Genomic DNA, 19,651 nt, shown 5'->3' with positions numbered 1-19,651 from the left:
CATCCCCGAAGAATAACATTCCTCTGAAAAGCAGGGATTTGTGTGTGTGTGTGTGTGAGCTACTGTTCAAACACATGCAGATGTACAATACGGCTGTGCATCCCAGTCTTCCCGTTTCTAAGGGGCTACATACTCTTCTGCTGAGCTGCAGAATAGTGCATTTGATGGTTGACCTGGTTATTTTGTGCCTCCTCTTTCAGCTCCCAGTGCACCTCCTCAGCAGGTAACAGTGCTGACTGTGGGAAACCAGAACAGCACTTCCATTAGCATCTCCTGGGATCCCCCTTCACCAGACCACCAGAACGGCATCATCCAAGAGTACAAGGTTTGTCTCAGCGAGCTGACGTGGATTTGCATTGAACTTATCGAAGCCAAATGGAATCAAGTGCCACTGTATTTTTTCCCTTTTCTGCTTTAGATCTGGTGTCTAGGGAATGAGACACGTTTCCATGTGAATAAGACAGTGGATGCAGCCATACGCTCAGTGGTGGTGGGCGGGCTGCAGGTGGGAGTGGTGTACCGGGTGGAGGTGGCTGCCAGCACAAGTGCAGGGGTTGGAGTCAAGAGCGAACCTCAGTCTATTATCATCGGTAAGGTGGATTGACAAAAAGCAAATTAACATTTTCCCGTATGTCAACGTCAGTGTTCACAAAGAAGATTGTATTTCAGTAAAAAATAGCGTAAATTTGAAATACTAGGAACGCCCAAATGGATAATATTGTTAAAATACTACCTTTTTTGTATGTGACCTGACCACGAATGATTTATGTGTAGCTGAGGCAGATTGTGCCTGATTTGACCCATAACTGATGGCTTGGCCTGTAGCATGTTCTTATTTCCCCAGTGTCACTCACATAATCCATCTCCGAGAGCAGAGCCGCAAGCTTGCAGATATAATATCTTGTGTGTTTGTGTGTCTGTGGATGGGTGTGTGTTTTCATGTGGTTACACAGTAATATAAAAGATGAAGAGTATTTGTGCGGCTTTGCATGAGTGTGTATTTGTTCTTGTCAATGTACGGAAACGTTTGTTTGTGCTCTGAGTCTTATGCTCCAAGAAATAGTGGCATGCTCTCTAGTCAGGGTGAGCGATCGATACAGACCAGGATCCTCTCCTCTCATTTCACATGGTGTGTTTTACCGGCCAAGGAGTGAATTAGGGACCGAGCTTAGCAAACAACCTGCTCACCTGGGGGTTTGCTATAAGCCTTCAGGCTTTGTCTTTTTCAGTCTGAACATTACATTTCACTGCACATCCTTTAGATCCATGTCCTGCTCGCTTGGTCAATATATTAGCTGAAATTCATCAGACCTACTTTATTTGAGCTTAATCCAGCCCTAACCCTGTCTTGATTTATCTGTAGGTATCATTTCTGCTCAGTGAAAAAGTGTAAGAGTTGGGAACAGCGGTTGGGATATTATGGACTCACCTTGAAGCAGCATAACATGCACAACAACTTTATTTCCTGTTTCTCTCCAGTAGCTACCCGCCCAGCATCACACTAATGTTGCCTGTTTATCCCCGTGACCTCAGGTAAGGAATTCCGGGACGTGATTATACATGGGAACCGGAACAACAGCATCACAGAGCAGATCACCGATGTGGTGAAACAGCCTGCCTTTATTGCCGGTATTGGAGGGGCGTGCTGGGTCATCCTCATGGGCTTCAGCATCTGGCTCTACTGGAGGAGAAAGAAGAGAAAGGGCCTGAGCAACTACGCAGGTTAGACTGATCAGCCTGGTCACCGATGCACATTTAGAATGACACGCTGCTCTTGTGCCTGAGCAAACAATGTAGCGTTCATCTACCATTCAACAAATAATCGTTCTCCTCTGTCAGTCTCAATTAGTACAGTTCTGATTAAAACATTGTAGAAGTTGCTAGCAGTGAGGGTGACATTGCTAGGGTGTTACAGCTCAAGAAAGGAGACAGATGTCACCGTGAATCATTTTCAGAAGGCTACCGTTCTTTTGACAAATCCACCCACGGTGTTGGTTAATAGCCCAGGGTGGTCGAGCTGAGTGGGCAGACTGGACTCTCCGCTGGTCACTGAAGTTGGAGTTCGTCCAGCTCTCCTCCCACACAGTGACCCTGACATCTTACTGAGTGACCCCCCCCCCCCCCCCAGTCAATACTAGCAACCACCAAGTCCACATGCCCTGCCGAGGGTGGTAGATTTAATTAGAGAGCAGGAAATGTAAATGAACTAACGCATTAGCGTTTCAGTCAGTGCAACACTATATTCTGACATTAGTTCTTTTCTTATTAACAAGCAGACATTCCAGAGAAACACTTTTTTTTTTATCATTCACATGTCAAGCAAGTCAAAAAGAATAAGTACATTGCCAGCTACTACAAGCTGGTTTGGTTAGCGTCCTCTTCATTTTTGTTTCGTTTAATGTCCGTGTTTGTGTGTTTGTGTGTTCTCTTTGGCTTGTGCCACCGTCTCTACACCTCTGTGGCCTCTGAGCCGGCTGCTTCCCGCGGCTGTCGCGCTGCACTCTGGGCGACGATGTGGTCTTACATTCTCTAACCCTCAGCACCTCCTGGCCTGAACCCGTCCCCGGTGTGCAGATACCCCTAAAGCACCGCTTATGTCTGCAGGCTATTAACGCACAACTTCTCTGTCTTCTTGTTTTACAGTTCAGTCCTTCACCTTCACCCCTGCAGGTACTGTTCATTTGTCCCGTCTCCTCACCCCACCCTTTCGCAGAATCATCTCCTGCCCGCTTATAGTATTTGTGCTTGGATTGGTCCGGACTGATGGTCATGGCCAAAGCAATCCAACCTTCAAGTACAACAGAGAAGCACATTTGCTAGTCAAAGAAACTGGATTTGCTTTGGCCACGATCTTAGCCCTGCAAACTTGAGCCGTTGTTCCTGCCAAAACTACACCTATTGTGTTGTAATTGTGTGTATGTGTGTTGCTGTTTATGAATGAAAGTTCATCCTGTCTTGTGTATCTTTTCTTGTGGTGCAGGGTGTGACTGCCCATTTTCCTTCTCTTCTAATAATCGTATTCATTTTTGTTTTCTTTTTAAGACTTGGATCGTGTTGTAATTTATATATCTGTTCTCCATAGGAAGCTGGGTGGTGTATTATATATATTTTTCCCCCTTTTCTTTGTGTATAGTGTTTGTGTTCTTTACCCCCCCCCCCCCCCCCCCTACTGTGACTACACATATGTGGCTGCCTTGGCTACATTTAGTTCATAGCTAAATCCGAGACATTTTTATGGCTGCAACCGCCGTGCTCTATTGTCACTGCTGATTGAGACTCCACTGTCTTTGGATGGAGTGGACTGACAGAAAAGCGGCCTATCAGAGAAACTGAGAAGATTAATATGATAATTATCTATTTTGTAAAGTAAATCTGTAGCTATGTGGTCCATGTGGAGCCTACAGCCAAAATCTCATTTTACTCACAGCAGCTGTAACAACAGATTATGGAATACATTAATATGCTTGTGAAAGTTATCTCTTTTCAATTGGAGGCACATCTCAGAAAAGCCACAGTGGAAGCAGGTTATTTTGTTAGAAGACTTCAGAGTGGCGAGCACAAAACAAGGTCAACTTTTGCAGAGATTATAGAGTTAGAGTGAGGTGATTTTTAGAGTGAGGTGATTTTTAGAGTGAGGTGATTTTTAGAGTGAGGTGATTTTTAGAACATGAGCCAGAGTGCTGCTAAAGAGCCTTCTCTGTATTGACAATTAGTTGATGTATCGAGAGTGTCCTGTCTCAGCCTCCTAAAGCCGTCAGCACATGAGGTAAATCACGACACTGTTGAGGCACACGTCCAGCAGGAAGGAGATTTGATGGAATTTTTATACACTGATTAATTCCACCCCCCCCCCCTTCTTAATGCTTATTAAAGGGGATTAATCTGTATTCATATTGGAGAAAGTGCTTATCTGGAAGACGGAGGCGAGAAGCACAGCAATGCCACCGTGTCACTCTGGCTAACATAAAAGTCTTCCACAGCAGCCCAGAAATGTGCCTGAGCACAGATAGGGACTTCAGAGGCCTTCCCGCCGCACAGCATCCCCTCGCCTCCACCCTCCTCCGCCTGTCAGTCCTCTCTCAAACGGCAGAGAATGCTCTACTGCAATTTAGTTGGTAGTGGAACAAAGAGAAATGGCTTTAGCGATGACGGAATAAGGGACTTGAGCTGTCAAAGCTATATTTTATTCAGGCAATGCAATGTCTGTTTTATCCGGTAAAATCTTCATTAGCAGGAAGTATTTTAATTCCACTTGCCACTGTTCAGTTGCTTCAACCTAAATGCAACTGTGCCGATATTCATACTCAACGAGTTTTAAATTGTGTTTCTCTTTCACAAAAATCCTAAACTTCTGTTCATGTCAGAGGAAATTGGATTAAATAAACTCAAGTAATTGACGGTACATTAAAATGTCTCGTTAGCAGCCACTGTAATCTATTATGCTAGTTTCCTCTACCCTGTCATCTGCGTTACTACGTCACCCACGGAAAAAGCCCCCTCTCTCGCCCGTGCCGGGGCTTGTTGTGGAATCAACCTGAATGAAACCGAAAAGAGAGGAGGAATGTTCAGCCTCCTCTCTTTAATCTCCATCTGTGGAACAAATGAGCAAAATTAGCTCTCCTCCCCTCTGTTGAGTAAACCAGCTCTCTTTTTTTTCCATCCTCTCTCCCCCACATCAGTATGAGGTGATTTCCCAAATGTTTGCTGCTTTTACATGCTTCCTGTGATCCTTTGAAGTTGTTACATGCTTAGAACTCTCGATGCTGCTTTGTCATCATGGCCGTTGAACAGAGCAGAGATGAAATGGATCCTTTACAGCCGTCTCTCACTTTGAGCCATGGAGTTTTACTAGCCGTTGACAAAGAGCGGCCCTTGTTATCTATAGATCACTGTAATGGAACAGGCCACATGCATGGCTTCTGGGGAGCCCTGCCAGCTGAAGGATCAGTAACTCAGTCTCCACGCCTGTAGATAGAAAACTCAATGTGATTAATGAGCCCTCTGCCTTTTCTAATCATTTTTTGGCTGATATTTAATCACAAATCTGATAATAACTCAGCAGCAAAATAAGAAAGATGAAATGAGTTTTGCCTCTCATCAGGCATCTTGTCCTTGAGGAGCACATGACGTCTCCATTTATGCAAAGCAAAGCACAGCAATATGCAATTCCCATCATTGCACTTTTTTTTAATTTTCATGAAAGGCATTGGACACAGAGGGATCTCTTAGGGAATTCATCAACTATCTAGCTGTGTAAAAACAAAAAAAGATTGGATGGATGAACACATTGCTGTTGAAGCACAAGGGCAAACTGGACAACACTGAAACGACAATGTGTTTTATCTTGATGATGGAAATACATCCTGGTTGATTGCTAAGTATTATACTAGAAACACTTAATATTTGTCTTTGTCTTTTTTTTCTCCATCTTCTTCCTCTTCCTTTCTTCTCTGATTTTAGTGACATTCCAGAGAGTGGACGGTGGTCTGATGAGCAATGGGAGGTGAGTGTCCCAGAAACCAAACAGCAGCAATCAGTATTCATGTGCAATATCACAAACAAATACAACATCAATCTTGCCATCATTGTCATTTTATTCGATCTGTCCTAAGCTTTACATGTCTTAACACAAACTCTCCTCCACGGTCATGCCTTAAATCTACCGCAAGCTTTTGATTTTAACACTGATAAATGACTGATGGATTGATAGATAGCCAATACCTGTTTGTGTGCCTGCCATGCAAACCGGCGTGCAAATATACATTTCTACCACATCTCTGTTCATGCATCGATAGATGAACTCATAAATCTCCTCAACAGAATTAACAGAAACAATTTAAGCAGAGAGTGCTTTTATTTTGTCATTTATCTTCCGCTGCTGGCTACTGGCAACCCAGAAGCCCTCTGGAGTGATAAATTTGCCTGTCACCTTGCGTGGGCGGCGGGGATCTGAGCACATGTAATAATGTAAAAATAATTACCCAGGGGAGAGGTGTGCGGGGGTACCCTGCTTGCTCCCCCCACAGCCTGCTCCGTTTCAGTGTGTGTTAGTGAAAGAGAGAAGGGCTACAGAGAATAGGGCACATCTCAATGACACTGGTTACTGAGGCTTTGTGAGTATTCAAGAGACTCCCTTGAGAATCCCAGGCTTCTGTCTATCTACTGCTTATCACACCTGACTAGGTAAAGCCTCCACATCTCAAACACTCACAGAGAGATTGCCAACTAAATCTGACCCTGTGTGTCTCTTGGCTTTTGGGAATGTGTCCAGGTAGCAGAAATGTTATAGTCATGCCCCCCCCCCCCCCCGTTTCAGTTACTGTGTGCGTATGACTTGGGGCCACAATGGCCAATTTTGCCGATATTGTTCTGTGAGCTGCCAGCATGCTCTCAATGAATTAGCCACGGCACTTGCCGCGCTTTTTCTCATCTACTTTCTGCTGTAGTGTTTTTCCTTCAATTTTCCACATAAGTGGCTCTGATTCTCACTCCAGCGAATGGTATTTGAAATGCCTGTATTTGTGGTCCTCCATATTTGTCATATCTTTAGTCAGCAGCGACTGCCATAGTTTTCACAAGGCTGGAATAGGATGCAGTCTGCAACTCTAACGCAAGCCTCTGATCCGTTAGTCACTCTAGTGACATCAAGTCCCAGATGTCGCAACTTGCCCATCTGCCCTGAGGAGTGAGAATATCAGAGGAGAATGTGTTCATTTGTTACATGAGATGTTTATTGCATTAATTAGACAATAGCAAATGAAGCTGCGTCTGTTTCCAGTTTCTCATTGGCTCCTGCCAAATTGCCCTCACTGAACAATTACGCTTAATCGATCACAAAATAAATGATTCATGGAAGATGAATAGGCTGCAGATTGGTAGACCTGGACAATTTGACTTTGGCTGCTCAATTGAAATTGATAAAAGCCGATAAGGGCCCATTCCTTATCCCCCTGCCAATAGGGAGATGTTAATTAGAAGGTAGTAATAACTTCCTATCCCGGCACTGATCAATATTTTAGCAAAGCAGATTCATTCCTTTTGGCAGGGAGAATGGGGTGAGCTTCGCAGTGAACAGGTTTCACCAGCACTGTTGCTATGGAGATTCCTTTACATCCCAGGATCTGAATGCTTAATGCCAGCATGTTCCCTTAGAGTTAATCTAGAAAGTAATCTGTGTTTCTCATTGCTTTAAGTGTTGGCTAATGTCTAGACTTTTAATCCAAATTCCATTCACTAGTCTGTGGGACCATAAACACCTGATTTATGAAGTTGCTTTGGAATTAATATATCTCACTCGGCTTATTTATGGGAAGCTCAGTGTCAGGCATCCAAGGCAGTATTTATGGTTTCCTAGCCAGTACAAGTAACCGTAATATCTAACAGGAAGAGGAAACGCTCCAAATCAAATTTTATCTGCCAAGGTTGCCATCCATCCTAGGTCGGGATTAAAAATGAAATGTCGACTTTTTATTAGATGTATGTCCCAGACAGACAGACAGACATCCATCCCCAGAAGAAATCAGTCTTATTCTAATTATCCTCAGCAGGAATACTGCTGTGTACCTTCCATTTCCACTGCCAGCTCCTTGGCTTTCGGTCTTTCTCTAGTGGGCTGGGTGAGGATGTAGCACACAGGGCAAATGAGACAAGTAACAAGACAAAGGCACGGTCTTTTACTTTAGACGGTGTGTATTTGTGGTGCAGTCTTACTGGAGTCAACAAAAGAGAACATTGTCCTCTTCTTTTTCAGCTGCTTTTTAGTCTGACAGATGCTAAGCGCTGGAAAGAAAGAGGAGGTGGAGGGTGTATGTGGGGGAAATAAATGTAAGTAGGGTTAGGGAAAGACGGTATGGTGAGAGAGAATGATGGCAGTGGGGGAGCGTGGCAGCCAGAAACAGAGGTAGAAGGACGGGGAGAGATGCATTACCCTATAAAAGTGCATGTGTCTGATGCACAGCCATCAATTTGAATGACGTGTCTCCCCCGAGGGCCTGATTTGGCATTCAGGAACCACAGCGAGGACTCTTAGCTTGCCAGAGCTGCAGTTCATTTGGACCCCCCCCCCCCTTTCTTTGTGCAACAGCTCCTCTCATTAGAACTTGTAGCAGAGGTTGAGACTGACTGCCGCACGCCCATTACCTGCCCTTGTCCTCAGGGCTTGACTCGCTCTCAGTCCCTCAGAGCCAACGCGTCATCCCGCTGGAGCTGAGACAAAAAGCCCCACCAGGCAGCCAGGCTACTAACTACTGAGCTAGCGCACATGTGTATCTGTCGTGCGCTAGACACAGGACTGCCGGGCACTGACAGCGGGGTGGGCTGTGATTCTGAGAAGGCAGTGCCATCCGGTTCATCACATGTGGCGCTTGTCTGGCCATTGCAGGGTGTGAATTCTCAGGGTCAAATACCAAAAATGTAAAACAGTCAAACACGTTGGATATTTTTGTTTTGGGTATTTTGTCTGCGTAATAGTGTTAATACTATTAATTATACCTTCTTAATCTCTTGTTACATTTGAATTGATTTCAATACAATTGCAATGGAATAAAGCAGGTAATGATGTGTCAATGAAGTATTACATAGACATTTGACTCAATCTCTAATTCTCATTTAACTCCATCTGTGTTATCCATGGTAACGAGCCTCAGACGTGATTGTACAGTAAAGTGATCCTAATGGCCTCCCAGCAGTCACCCATGACAGGTTAAAGGCTTAATGACTGCTTTTTATAGTTCTCACCCCCCTCAGGAGGGACACAACACCTGTTAAATGGAGCTGGCCTCGCCCGTACGCAGGCATCCCACAAGTGGGTATCATGGTGGGGCTAGGGTCGCGGTTTGACGTCTCATCAAATAAGATTTAGACTGTCTGGACATCACCACGAGGGGTTGATGGGAAAACACTGCAGAATGTGCAATATATTAATGAATAAGGAAATGTATACATGTGTGTGTCGGCGTGCACTGCTGCACATGTGTGTAAAGAGCAAATGCATGCATTAGTGTCTCCACGGTGTGCTTTTGCATTCATAACTCAGGGAATGTGACAAAGACACAGCAGGAGAAACAGAGAGATAAAGGACTGTGTTTGCCTGAAGGAATTCCAACTTTGTGAGAGACGAAATGTATCAACACAGTATTCCCCCTATCTCAGAAGTGTTTCATTAGCTTCAGTGGCTTATGGCAAGCTTATCTCACACAAACACACATTAATTTGCACAGACTAACATTTAAACATATGTTTGATTATTTTTGTCTTCACATTATATTGTTTTTTTTCAGAAACCATTTACATACTGCTGAAATAATCAATAATTGGTGATGGTTTTTTTGCACAAAAAGCTCTGTTATTAATGCAGTTTCACAGCTTGTGGATAATCTACTGTTTTATCCTGTGTGTTTCTGTGTAGCCGGCCAGGCCTGCTGAATGCCAGTGACCCAGGTTACCCCTGGTTAGCGGACTCTTGGCCAGCCACCAGCCTGCCTGTCAACAGCAGCTCCGGGGGACCCAATGACCTGAGTAACTTTGGTCGAGGAGGTGAGTGCCTTTGTGGTGTCCCAGACCATAAGAGATGAAAGATGATGGCCTCCTCTCTGTTCTACCGGAGCTCCTGTTGTTCTTCTTCATGTACATAAATGCATTCAAGATATACATATAGGCATATTGCATGTGTGTTTTGCGTGTATATTTATTCATCACATCAGAGGAGAGCCAGAGCATTAACAGCGGGGCCTCTGTTGTCACCAGGCTGAGTAATGGCAAATAGTCCAGCCTGGTGTCACAGCCCATATCTCAGAGCAAGAGAATGTGAGGGGAGAGACGGGTAGAGGAGCAGGGGGCGGGTGAGTGTTTGAAAGGATGGTCTCGAGCAGCCAGTCGTGAAGGACATGCGCAGCTTGACTGGCGCAGATGCGGACACTTCCGCCATGGCTCTACATCATCTCCCCTTCACTGGGCATGCGAACCATGTGCCATGGAGAGAGTCTGCTTGCTCTTCCCCGAGCTCTCTCTCTCTCTCTCTCTCTCTCTTCCTCAGTCATCACACATACATGCATAGCAGCAGCATTGTACCTCTGTATATGAACAGAGAAAGGAGGGGAGTGAGATCCTCACATGTGGAGGGAAAAACGGGACACCAGACTGGGATGAGTTTTTTATGAGAATAACATGTTCAGTCATGTTTCTTAAGATACAAGCTGACCTGAAAGCACATGGACCTAGACTGCATTCCCATCACACTCAAAGACCAAATGCACTTAAATCCCATGTCACTCAAGGCCTGGTGTACAGGGATAGTCCTTTTCTCTTTATAAGCTACAAAAAACCCAGAAATGTGTTTATTTAAATACACCACGGTTACAGCTGAGCTTAACGAGCGACTGTGGCTCAGTGGTGAGCAGGGTCGTCCTTCAATCAGAGGATCGGCGGTTTGATCCCCTTCTCCTTTAGCCCAAGTCGATGTGTCCTTGGATAAGACACTTAACCCCAAAATTGCTCCCGTAGCTGTGCCTACGGTGTGCGAATGTTATTTACTGCTGATGGGCAGGTGGAACCTTAGCCCCTCCCATCAGTCTAGAAATGGGTGAATGATGTCATGTAGTGTTAAAGCGCTTTGAGTGATCGGAAGACTAGAAAAGCGCTTTACAAGTACAGGTCCATTTACCTTTTAACATTTGCTTTAGAGGACAGCGATCCGATAAGCTCCCTCCCTTCTTCTTTCCCAGATCTCCCCACTGGACAAGGGGATAAAACTGGCACCATGCTCTCCGATGGTGCCATCTACAGCAGTATAGACTTTACCACCAAAGCCAACTACAACAGCCCTGGCCAAACATCCCAGGCCACTCCCTATGCCACCAGCCAGATTCTCCACTCCAGCAGCATCCACGAGCTGGCCGTGGACTTGCCTGAGGCCCAGTGGAAGGCCTCACTCCAGGCCAAGCAGGAGATGGCAAATCTGGGGTACTCCTTGCCCGACAAGAATTCCTGCAACAACAGTAAGCTTCTTGAAGAGATAGTTTGCTAATAGAGATGTGTGGAGATGCTGTTACCCTTGTGTGTGAGGTTCAGCAAGTTTAAATAGCCTTCCCTGGAGATTATTCTTATTATTCTTATCCTGTAAGAGTGAAGTAAGCCAGATCACAAGCCACACAATTGCAGTTGGAACAAGATGGCCATTTGGAGTTTGGACTTTTCCACCAAAAGTCTCTAAAGCCTTCTTAAAGCCACTGTGGCTTGAGGGAGGTTGTCTTAAAAAGAGTAATTTTCCCCCAGCAGACATCATCGTGGTCACTCTCCAAGGTTGAATAAACATCTCATGAAGGAGTCATGTAGTTAAGTCATCCATCCATTTTCTTGCTGGTTTTTCATGATAGTACCACTCCTCCTTCAGTTTCAGAGTAATTGCCAATCCATTTTAGCTTGACTAATGTTTAAGAAAATAATCCAAATTAATTACCGTGGATTTGATGCAGGATTTTTTAAAGCCGAGTGGAGTTTCACACTATAGGTGTAATGAGCATTCCTCTGCTCTATTCTAATACATATTTATATAATCTTTCTCCAACAGTCTACAACAGATTAATTATAGTTTGTTCATAGTCCCTTACATGCAATGAATCTTTAAAAACTACATTTCTAATTCTCCCTGTCATTATTTTGAGAAGTATGATCACATAGGATTTTGTATGATTATATCTCTCTGCCGGGCTGCAAATATGGAGTAAAAATGTTCACTATTCACTCGTTAATCTCATTGATTGAAGGATTGTCGCTATGTTTTTCAATTCAACAACAAATCAAATATCTCTGTTGCATACAAATCAGAGGGTGAAAGAAAGCTTGAATATGTGCACCTGAATGTATGACTCCCAAATATGTCCTGCTTGCTTACTGCTCTAACTGCATGTATGCATGTGCTTGTGCTAACTGACAATCACCTGATGCCACTGTGATTTTTGCCCTTTAACCCCCACTGTAGCACTCCTTTTCATTCCTGACTACCGATTGGCCGAAGGATTGTCTAATAGAATACCACACAACCAATCACAAGATTTCAGCACCACCAGCTCTCACAACAGCTCAGAGCGAAGCGGCAGTCTCTCAGGTTGGTTTACGCAGCAGAGAATTTCATGAAGTAAACTGGGACGCTCTCGGGGGCTCTGCCGCTTGACTTAATGATTGACTGATGTCTTAATTGCTTTATTGATCGGTTATTTGCATGTACTAACCTGACATCCGAGAAAGAAAATGTCATCACCAGAGATGCTTTGCTCACTTAGCTCCCACTGCTTACATGTGAATTCTAAATGCCGGATGGATACATTATTTTAAAGTGATTTTGTCCTGGTCACATGGGGTTCTGAGTGCAATAGCTGCTTGGGTTTGTAACCATGCTGTGTTATTGAATAGGAATCAACAGCTTATTAAAGCATAAAGAAACTTCTATATCAGTGCAAGAGCTAATGCTGGGTTTTTGTCTCGTAAAGGCTTTGTCTCTCACGGTGTGAGTGAGCAGACGGGAATAGTGACAGAGGGAGTATTTCAGACAGAGTGGACTATGTACACACACACACACACACACACACACACACACACCATTAGAGATGCTTGGCTGGGTAAAGTGGCAAAAATACCTCCCTTTTTCCCTTTTCCCTCTTCCCCTAATGGTGGCTGACTACACTAAAACCCATGTTCACAGAATTACAATGTCATTTATAGGACACCAAGGCAGCCCTCTGCCTGCCTCCCCTACACTCTCCTCCTTTATCTAGTTACAAGCCAGTGCCTTAACTGGTCTGAAATGCAATGCTCTAGAACACAGTGGGCTGGAGAGAGGGATGTGAAGTGTCCATGGCTTACAGGCAGATTCTTGTCCTAGGTTACTTAGGGCTTTGACTGGGCTTTGCACATGTTCTATTATAGTTTTATGAGATGAAGAGGAACATAATCAAGATCCCTGCAATGTAAAATATGTCGGAGAAGTTAAACCTTGAAAGAATGGCACGACATAATGGAAAATACACATATTCACTTTCTTGCCGAGAATTAGATAAGGAGATCGATTCCGCTCCTGCCTCTGTACGCTAGCCAGTAACCTCTTAGCTTAGCATAAAAGATTGGGAATAGGGGGCAACAGATAGCCTGTCCATCGTTATTAATCTTCTCATCTAAATCTTGGCAAGAAAGTGATTAACCATATTCCCCAAAATGTTGGATTTTATTATCAGTTGAGTGACAGGTGCTGACAGTGTGGGGACATTGTGCGGGATACGGATGATGTCAATTTATACATAGGAACAAATGTATTGTTATAAGAATTCACCTCGCTCAATCCCCCTTACACCTATACACAGTAGTCCATATCAAAATATACAATGAGAGGAATGTATACCATTTTGTTAGCTAGTATCTATTTCAGAGACTTTGCATGTTTAATTGAAAAATGTATGTATAAATAAGACTGAAGAGATAATAAGTGGGCATCTGTATTAATGATGCTATGAAATGGAATTAATTAACATAAGATGTGATATTCATTAGTCCGTTATAGACCTATAATCCGTTATAGACCTATAGTGAACAGGAGATAAGCACTAACATTTGAAAGAGGGGGAAAGTTGAAGTTACAGTGCCTTGCTCTCCCTCTGAGGAATAAAGGAAGGAAGGAAGGAATAATGAATGTCAGGTCTGAAGGAGGAGAGCAGGATGAAAAGGAACCGAAATAGAGCAGCTTTCATGGAAGCATGGATCTCCACTGGGGACATGAAGCTGCTCATTAAAACATTTCTTAGTGGAGGGGAAAGAGGTAGCTGGTCTTTTCTGTGTTTTCTCTGAACCCTCAAGACTCCCCACTTCCCTCACACCCAGGCTGTGTCTGAAGCCACACCGTCCCTGATTGTGAAGTCCATTGTTGTGTGTGTCCTGTTGTGCTCCTGCACTCCCCATATACCTCGCATCTCACCTCATTGTGTAATATTTTTTTATTTTTATTTTATTTTTAATTTAAATGTGATGATACATGACTTTTAGTTCTTTATGTCCTTTTTGAAATGATTCTCATAAGTTATATCTGGCTGAATGGTCCTTCTCGCGTCTTTGCTCTGTGGCTTTCCCCCTGAGCTCTGACGCACCCAATGAAAACAGAGCAAGCTCAAGGCTATGCAGCCCTACAGTTAAAGGCTGGGAGCGCCCAAACCGTGGGTATAAATACCCAACGCTCAATCTATATTTAGTATGAGTTCCCCTTTGAAGACAAGCCCAGTTTTGCCAGAGGAGATGGGTTCACTGTGTAATTCATGTATAGCTCCTAGCCACAGCGTCTCTCTCTGTATTTTTCATATTTGGGGTGAGCTTTTGTAATGCCACTGCCAGACCATATTTCCCTGGAAGAGGCTCATTTACAACGTTGATGGCTGGGTTTGTGTGGAGACATAGAATGATAGAACAATCATGTCAGCTCACCATTTATTGGTAAAAGTCATGTGTCGCCCAGAGGTACGATTAGGAAATGCAATTACTTTCAGACTATACTTACACTGTGGTGATGCCTGCCTTGGGCTTACAGTTGTTTCTTTTATTACTTCCAATCTTTATTAATCTTATTCTGACACCCCTGCCATCTCTTCGTGCCCTAGCACCATGATCATCGTTGAAGTGCTTTTGTTCTTCTTCCTAGTAACATACTTATAATAGTGTCATATTCAGAATTTTATGCAGACTTTATTTCTCTGTCATCTGGCTTCCATGAAAATCAATAAAAATGTATATTCCTTTTGATAACGGAAATCTACTTTTTACTGTGTGCAAGTCCCGTCAGTTTATAAGATTACATTAGAGGGCATTATATTGCATTGCTCAAGTTCCAGTATTGGCATTTTTTTTTTGTGGCACTTGGAAAAGGGATTACAGGCGTTTAGCAGCAAAGGCTAACCGACAGTTGACCGATACTAATCGGTTCAAGAGTTTCCAAAGATGGCTCGGACTCATCTGTGTGGCTAGTGATGTCAATTTGAGGTATTTCCTGGATTGAGGTTACGTCTTTACTAATGGGGGAGGCACTGCCACAAATGGATTTATAGATGCTAATACTCTACAGTCTTTTTTTCATTAATATTCTTTCGACAGATAAAGAAAAGAAAAAAACAGATTTTAAATGCAGTTGTTTTCTTCATGTTTTTTTTTTTATACGGTTCAAAACAAAATGGACTTGGATTTTAAATAGGCATGGTGATCTAACCCGAGTACTGTATATACCTCAACTTAAAAACAGATTTAGAATTGAAGTCAAATGTGTTTTAAAGAAAAATTGGTTTCTTCCACTGTGACCAAAATGTAAAAAACCTCAGTATTGACCTGGTTGGCAGATTTATAAAGATGGATGGGACAGGGGAGAATTTGGTGTTGGAGGGATATGAGTGGAAATGGATGGGGTTAGCGGCTCTCCGGTGTAATAAAAGAAATGAAAGTAGTAATAGACTCTCAGTGAATTCCATTAGGGACACACTGACACTACACAAGCCATTCATTATGATGATGCTGTGAAGTGAGATATTTCATTGTGAAACCCAAAGCCTGGTGTGAAAGGGGACACTGAGGGATGGGGGAAGCACAAAGGTCTGCCTCAACCTCAGTTACTGCCGTTCTTTCCTGTTTCTATGGAGATTTGAAGCTTTTCAGTCAATTAATCAATGGATGCATGCTTTTCATCCTGCAACCTTGAGCTTTTCTATGTAAGCACTGACGGGCAGGAGCCCATGGAAATATTGTGTTTGAAAGTGTGTAAAATTTTCTGAGGCTATGTTGAAACGGAGTACTAATTGATCTGTAATCTAAGTAGCATGTTTGGACTAAATTGAGTTTCATCTGGATACACATTTGTCACACGGCAAGAGCAGCTACTGTAATTTGCAATGCTGTCCCACTCTTATATTAGTTTTTAATTGATTTTCTTTTACAATCCAATTTTCAATGACTGTCTCTGATTGCAATCTTCCCTTGTTTAGGTGGAAAGGGAGGAAAGAAGAAGAAGACCAAGGCTAGCTCCAAACCCAGTAAAGCCAATGGATCCAACTGGGCCAACGTTCCCCTCCCCCCTCCCCCTGTTCACCCTCTCCCTGGCACTGAGATGGACCATTATCCCAATGAGCATCATGACAGAGGAGGGTATGTCCACTCGGGCTCTAAACGGATAGTAATACACTATTCGTTTGTGAACAGTGTTCATGCAGGATGAAACATGACGGATGATGCACAGATCTTGTATTTTTACCTCATAATCAGATATTGAAGCCTGGCACATTGTGCGACTTGAGAATGCTTGACAGGAAACTGACGAGGTGAAGTTAAGGACCACCAATCAAAAGAAAATGCAATATGGCCAATTTAGCATTTATTTTTTTTATTTTAAGACATTTCAAGGCAAGTTAATTCTCAACTCAAGGAGGAAAGAAAAATCATGCAACACGGCCCAAACCCATTATAATGTGTATATTTCCATTATTGATACCTTTGGTTCTACTTCAGTTCGATATCCCTATTTCCACAAAGTAACACAGTTACATCTTGTTTTTATTTATATTCAATTCAATTCAGTTTATTTTGTATAGCCCAATACCACAAATTACAAATTTGCCTCAGAGGGCTTTACAATCTGTACACATACGACATATATGAATCTATGATATAAGTAGATTTAGGTCAATTAAATATGATGCGATTTTGGATATTTTGTGGGCAGCTAAACCTATACATTTGAGTGTTAAAGATGGCCCGATAAAACAATTGAGCACAATGATCACGGCAGTGTAGACAATTTCTAAAATGTTCAGGTATAAGCCCTTCCAAAAATCCCAGAAAACTATTTTTTTCATTTTAAATGTGTGAATTAAACAGACAGATAGTGGCTTTGCGTGTTCTCCCTGTACATCATGGAGATTGCCATCTCTGTTGTATATGCTTGAGCCTGGGTATTGTTGTCATTGTATGTTTTGTCTCAGTGGCAGAGAAGCTAGTGTCCCGCTTGCTGGAACAAAAAAGACAATGTTTGCCAATGCAAGCAACACCACACATTGCTGTGTGCAATAACAGGTTCAGCTCTGTTTTCTCTGCAGCTAATTACTGTACTACTGTACATCTGGAGAAAAGTGAAGGATCAATGTCTCCGTAGGCAGCCAGATACACACAAGTACACAGGCTTTCACACAAAAACTCATATACAGATGGCTGCACATCAAACTATTTGCTGATCCTGTCTTCAATCTAAGGGAAGACTTCATCACTGGGATATTAAATGGAAGATGAAAAAAACAAACAATTCTGAGCGGTCTCCTGCGGCTTCTAGCGTGTAGACACACAGATGGTTTCAGATTAATCTATTTGCTAAATTCCATAGTTCATTCCATAAAATGATAATTGCATTGTTTTATAAGTGAATAAGAGACAGGCGAACAGAGTGTGGGTTGTATACCAGCACATTGGTATCCCTCTCCGAGTCTGAAGTCGATGTACAAGTCTGCTGAGTTCTTCTTGATGTGTGATGCAATTCTAATCGCGTCTTCAGTTTATCAATACACACAATTACATTACTTTTTCAGCTGACATACATTTAGTTTATTTTAATGAATCCAACATGAGCTTTACTCAACTGCAGGTACACAGTAAGAGAGGCTTATTTAGTTGATGCTGTGTGCTCTGTCCTCTTACTCCCATTCCCAGAGTGGGAGAGTCATCTACTTTAATAGGGTATCTGGCAACTGAAGAGTCCTGTGCACTGTAAATCTGTGGCTGATCTTAATGCCTGCAGATTAAAACAGTTATGTCCTATGGAGTGTGCAATGACAAATTTCTTTAATGAACATTTTCTTTATGGCCAGTATTATTTCAGCATGTATAAGCACAGCTATGAGGAAGTGAAGCCTGACTAACTCCATAATTCCACTCTGGACTGTTTGTATAACACATCGTTTTCGAAAGTTGGACAAGGTCACAAAGCTTTATGTTTAGTGGAGATTTTTATATTTGTGATGTCTGCTATTCCTCCATTTTCAGTAACCTTAACACATTTGGAAATGATGACAATATCACAAACCTAATGTAGTTCTGTTTCTGTCCATATGTATTTTAAAAATGTATTTTTCTCATTAAGTATAGCTTTTAAATGAATTAGTTGTGTTTAAAATGTGTGATGCATTATCATGTTGTTGTTATTGTGGTGACTTCTATTCTTCAACACAGATGAGTAGAGCTGAAACAATTGGTTGATTAACAGAAAATAAATCTATAAATATTCTTATATAGTTTTAGTTTTAAGCAAAACTACTAATCATTCTCCGATTTTGCTTTCTTAATTGTGAGGATTTCTGTCATATGTCAATGTTTTCTGGCAAGTTGTAGATACAAATATTAATCTAACAATGGAGAAAATATTCTGAAAATGAATCAATTTAATTTAAAAAAAAAGAAAGTTTAGTTGCAGCCGCAGATCATACTAAAGATTGGATACACAATTTTAAAACTGTGAGCACTTTTGTTCAATAAACCTCTCTTCTTCTGACATCAGGTATGAGAGTGATGGTTGGGGCCCGCCCATGCCCGTGCAGACCTATCTTCACCAGGGCATGGAGGATGAGCTGGAGGAGGAGGAGGAGAGGGTTCCCACCCCGCCCATCCGAGGGGTTGCCTCCTCCCCAGCTGCTGTGTCCTTTGGACAGCAGTCCACAGCCACCCTCACCCCTTCTCCTCGGGACGAGATGCAGCCCATGCTCCAGGCCCATTTGGATGAGCTGACCAGAGCATACCAAATGGACATGGCCAAACAGACATGGTACATATTGCAGTGTAATCACAGCATTATAAATGATCTATCTATCCATCCATCTCTCTATCTATCTATCTAAAAATATATTGTGATAGATGCTAATATAGGTTTTGTTGTCATTTCTTATCATGTCACGTCTTACTGTACATTCTGTTCTGCCAGGATTTATTTTGGTCCTGCAGTATTCTTCATGTCAACAGTATGTGCAGTGAAGATAAACCCCATTAATCATTTCATTTTAATAGGCCCATGCTACCACTTAGGCGACTACTGTATTTTGCTCACTCTAAGAGACACCATTTTTCCCCCACGGTTGTTTAATTCCCCCTCCCCCACCAATGCAGCACATTCCATTGTTGTTGTGCTCATGTAAGTCAGATGAAGGATATGCCTCATTCTGTCGGCAACGCAGAGAGACTGGCACTCATTCATAATTGTGAAGTGGGGGTGGGGGTGACAGGGAAGCCCAGTCAGGAAGGAGATGTCATGTTACCCAGTAATGACTATGTTGGTTAGAGAGCATCTCTGACAACAACAGAGGGCCAGTAATTACAACCAATTCCCACTGCAAACCGCGTCAAAGACATTGCGCTCCTCAAACAAATGCGCCTGTCAGCAGAGCAGGTTGCCACTGAGGTGACAGCCATGTGTCGACGGGCCTGGAGAGCATCCCTTTGTACCATCCACAGCAGCAATTAGCGGGTCATTGTGTTAGCATGCAAGCTGCACTGTAGAATAAGTGGAATCGTCCAAATGTATTCGTTGCTTCACATATGAAAGAGGCCTCTAAAATTAGCTCTGCCCAATTACATCCGTATTTTTCTGCCTTCCTGTGTG

General features: G+C 42.8%; 1 protein-coding gene across 1 annotated transcript in view; it reads left to right on the top strand.

The window, feature by feature from the left end:
• Positions 1 to 19,651, top strand: part of robo2 (roundabout, axon guidance receptor, homolog 2 (Drosophila)) — a 147,784-nt gene that overhangs the window by 120,392 nt on the left and 7,741 nt on the right. Inside the window, exons 16-25 of the mRNA XM_034549008.1 lie at positions 201 to 325; positions 419 to 590; positions 1,534 to 1,722; positions 2,644 to 2,670; positions 5,461 to 5,503; positions 9,407 to 9,534; positions 10,722 to 10,994; positions 11,978 to 12,103; positions 16,002 to 16,161; positions 18,557 to 18,820. Of these exons, the coding sequence (XP_034404899.1) occupies positions 201 to 325; positions 419 to 590; positions 1,534 to 1,722; positions 2,644 to 2,670; positions 5,461 to 5,503; positions 9,407 to 9,534; positions 10,722 to 10,994; positions 11,978 to 12,103; positions 16,002 to 16,161; positions 18,557 to 18,820 (1,507 nt within the window). The remainder of the gene's footprint in view (positions 1 to 200; positions 326 to 418; positions 591 to 1,533; positions 1,723 to 2,643; positions 2,671 to 5,460; positions 5,504 to 9,406; positions 9,535 to 10,721; positions 10,995 to 11,977; positions 12,104 to 16,001; positions 16,162 to 18,556; positions 18,821 to 19,651) is intronic.

This window comes from Cyclopterus lumpus, chromosome 13, assembly GCF_009769545.1.
Source record: "Cyclopterus lumpus isolate fCycLum1 chromosome 13, fCycLum1.pri, whole genome shotgun sequence".
NCBI lineage: Eukaryota > Metazoa > Chordata > Actinopteri > Perciformes > Cyclopteridae > Cyclopterus > Cyclopterus lumpus.
The sequence above is the reverse complement of the archived record's forward strand: the minus strand, read 5'-3'. Positions and strand labels throughout refer to the sequence as shown.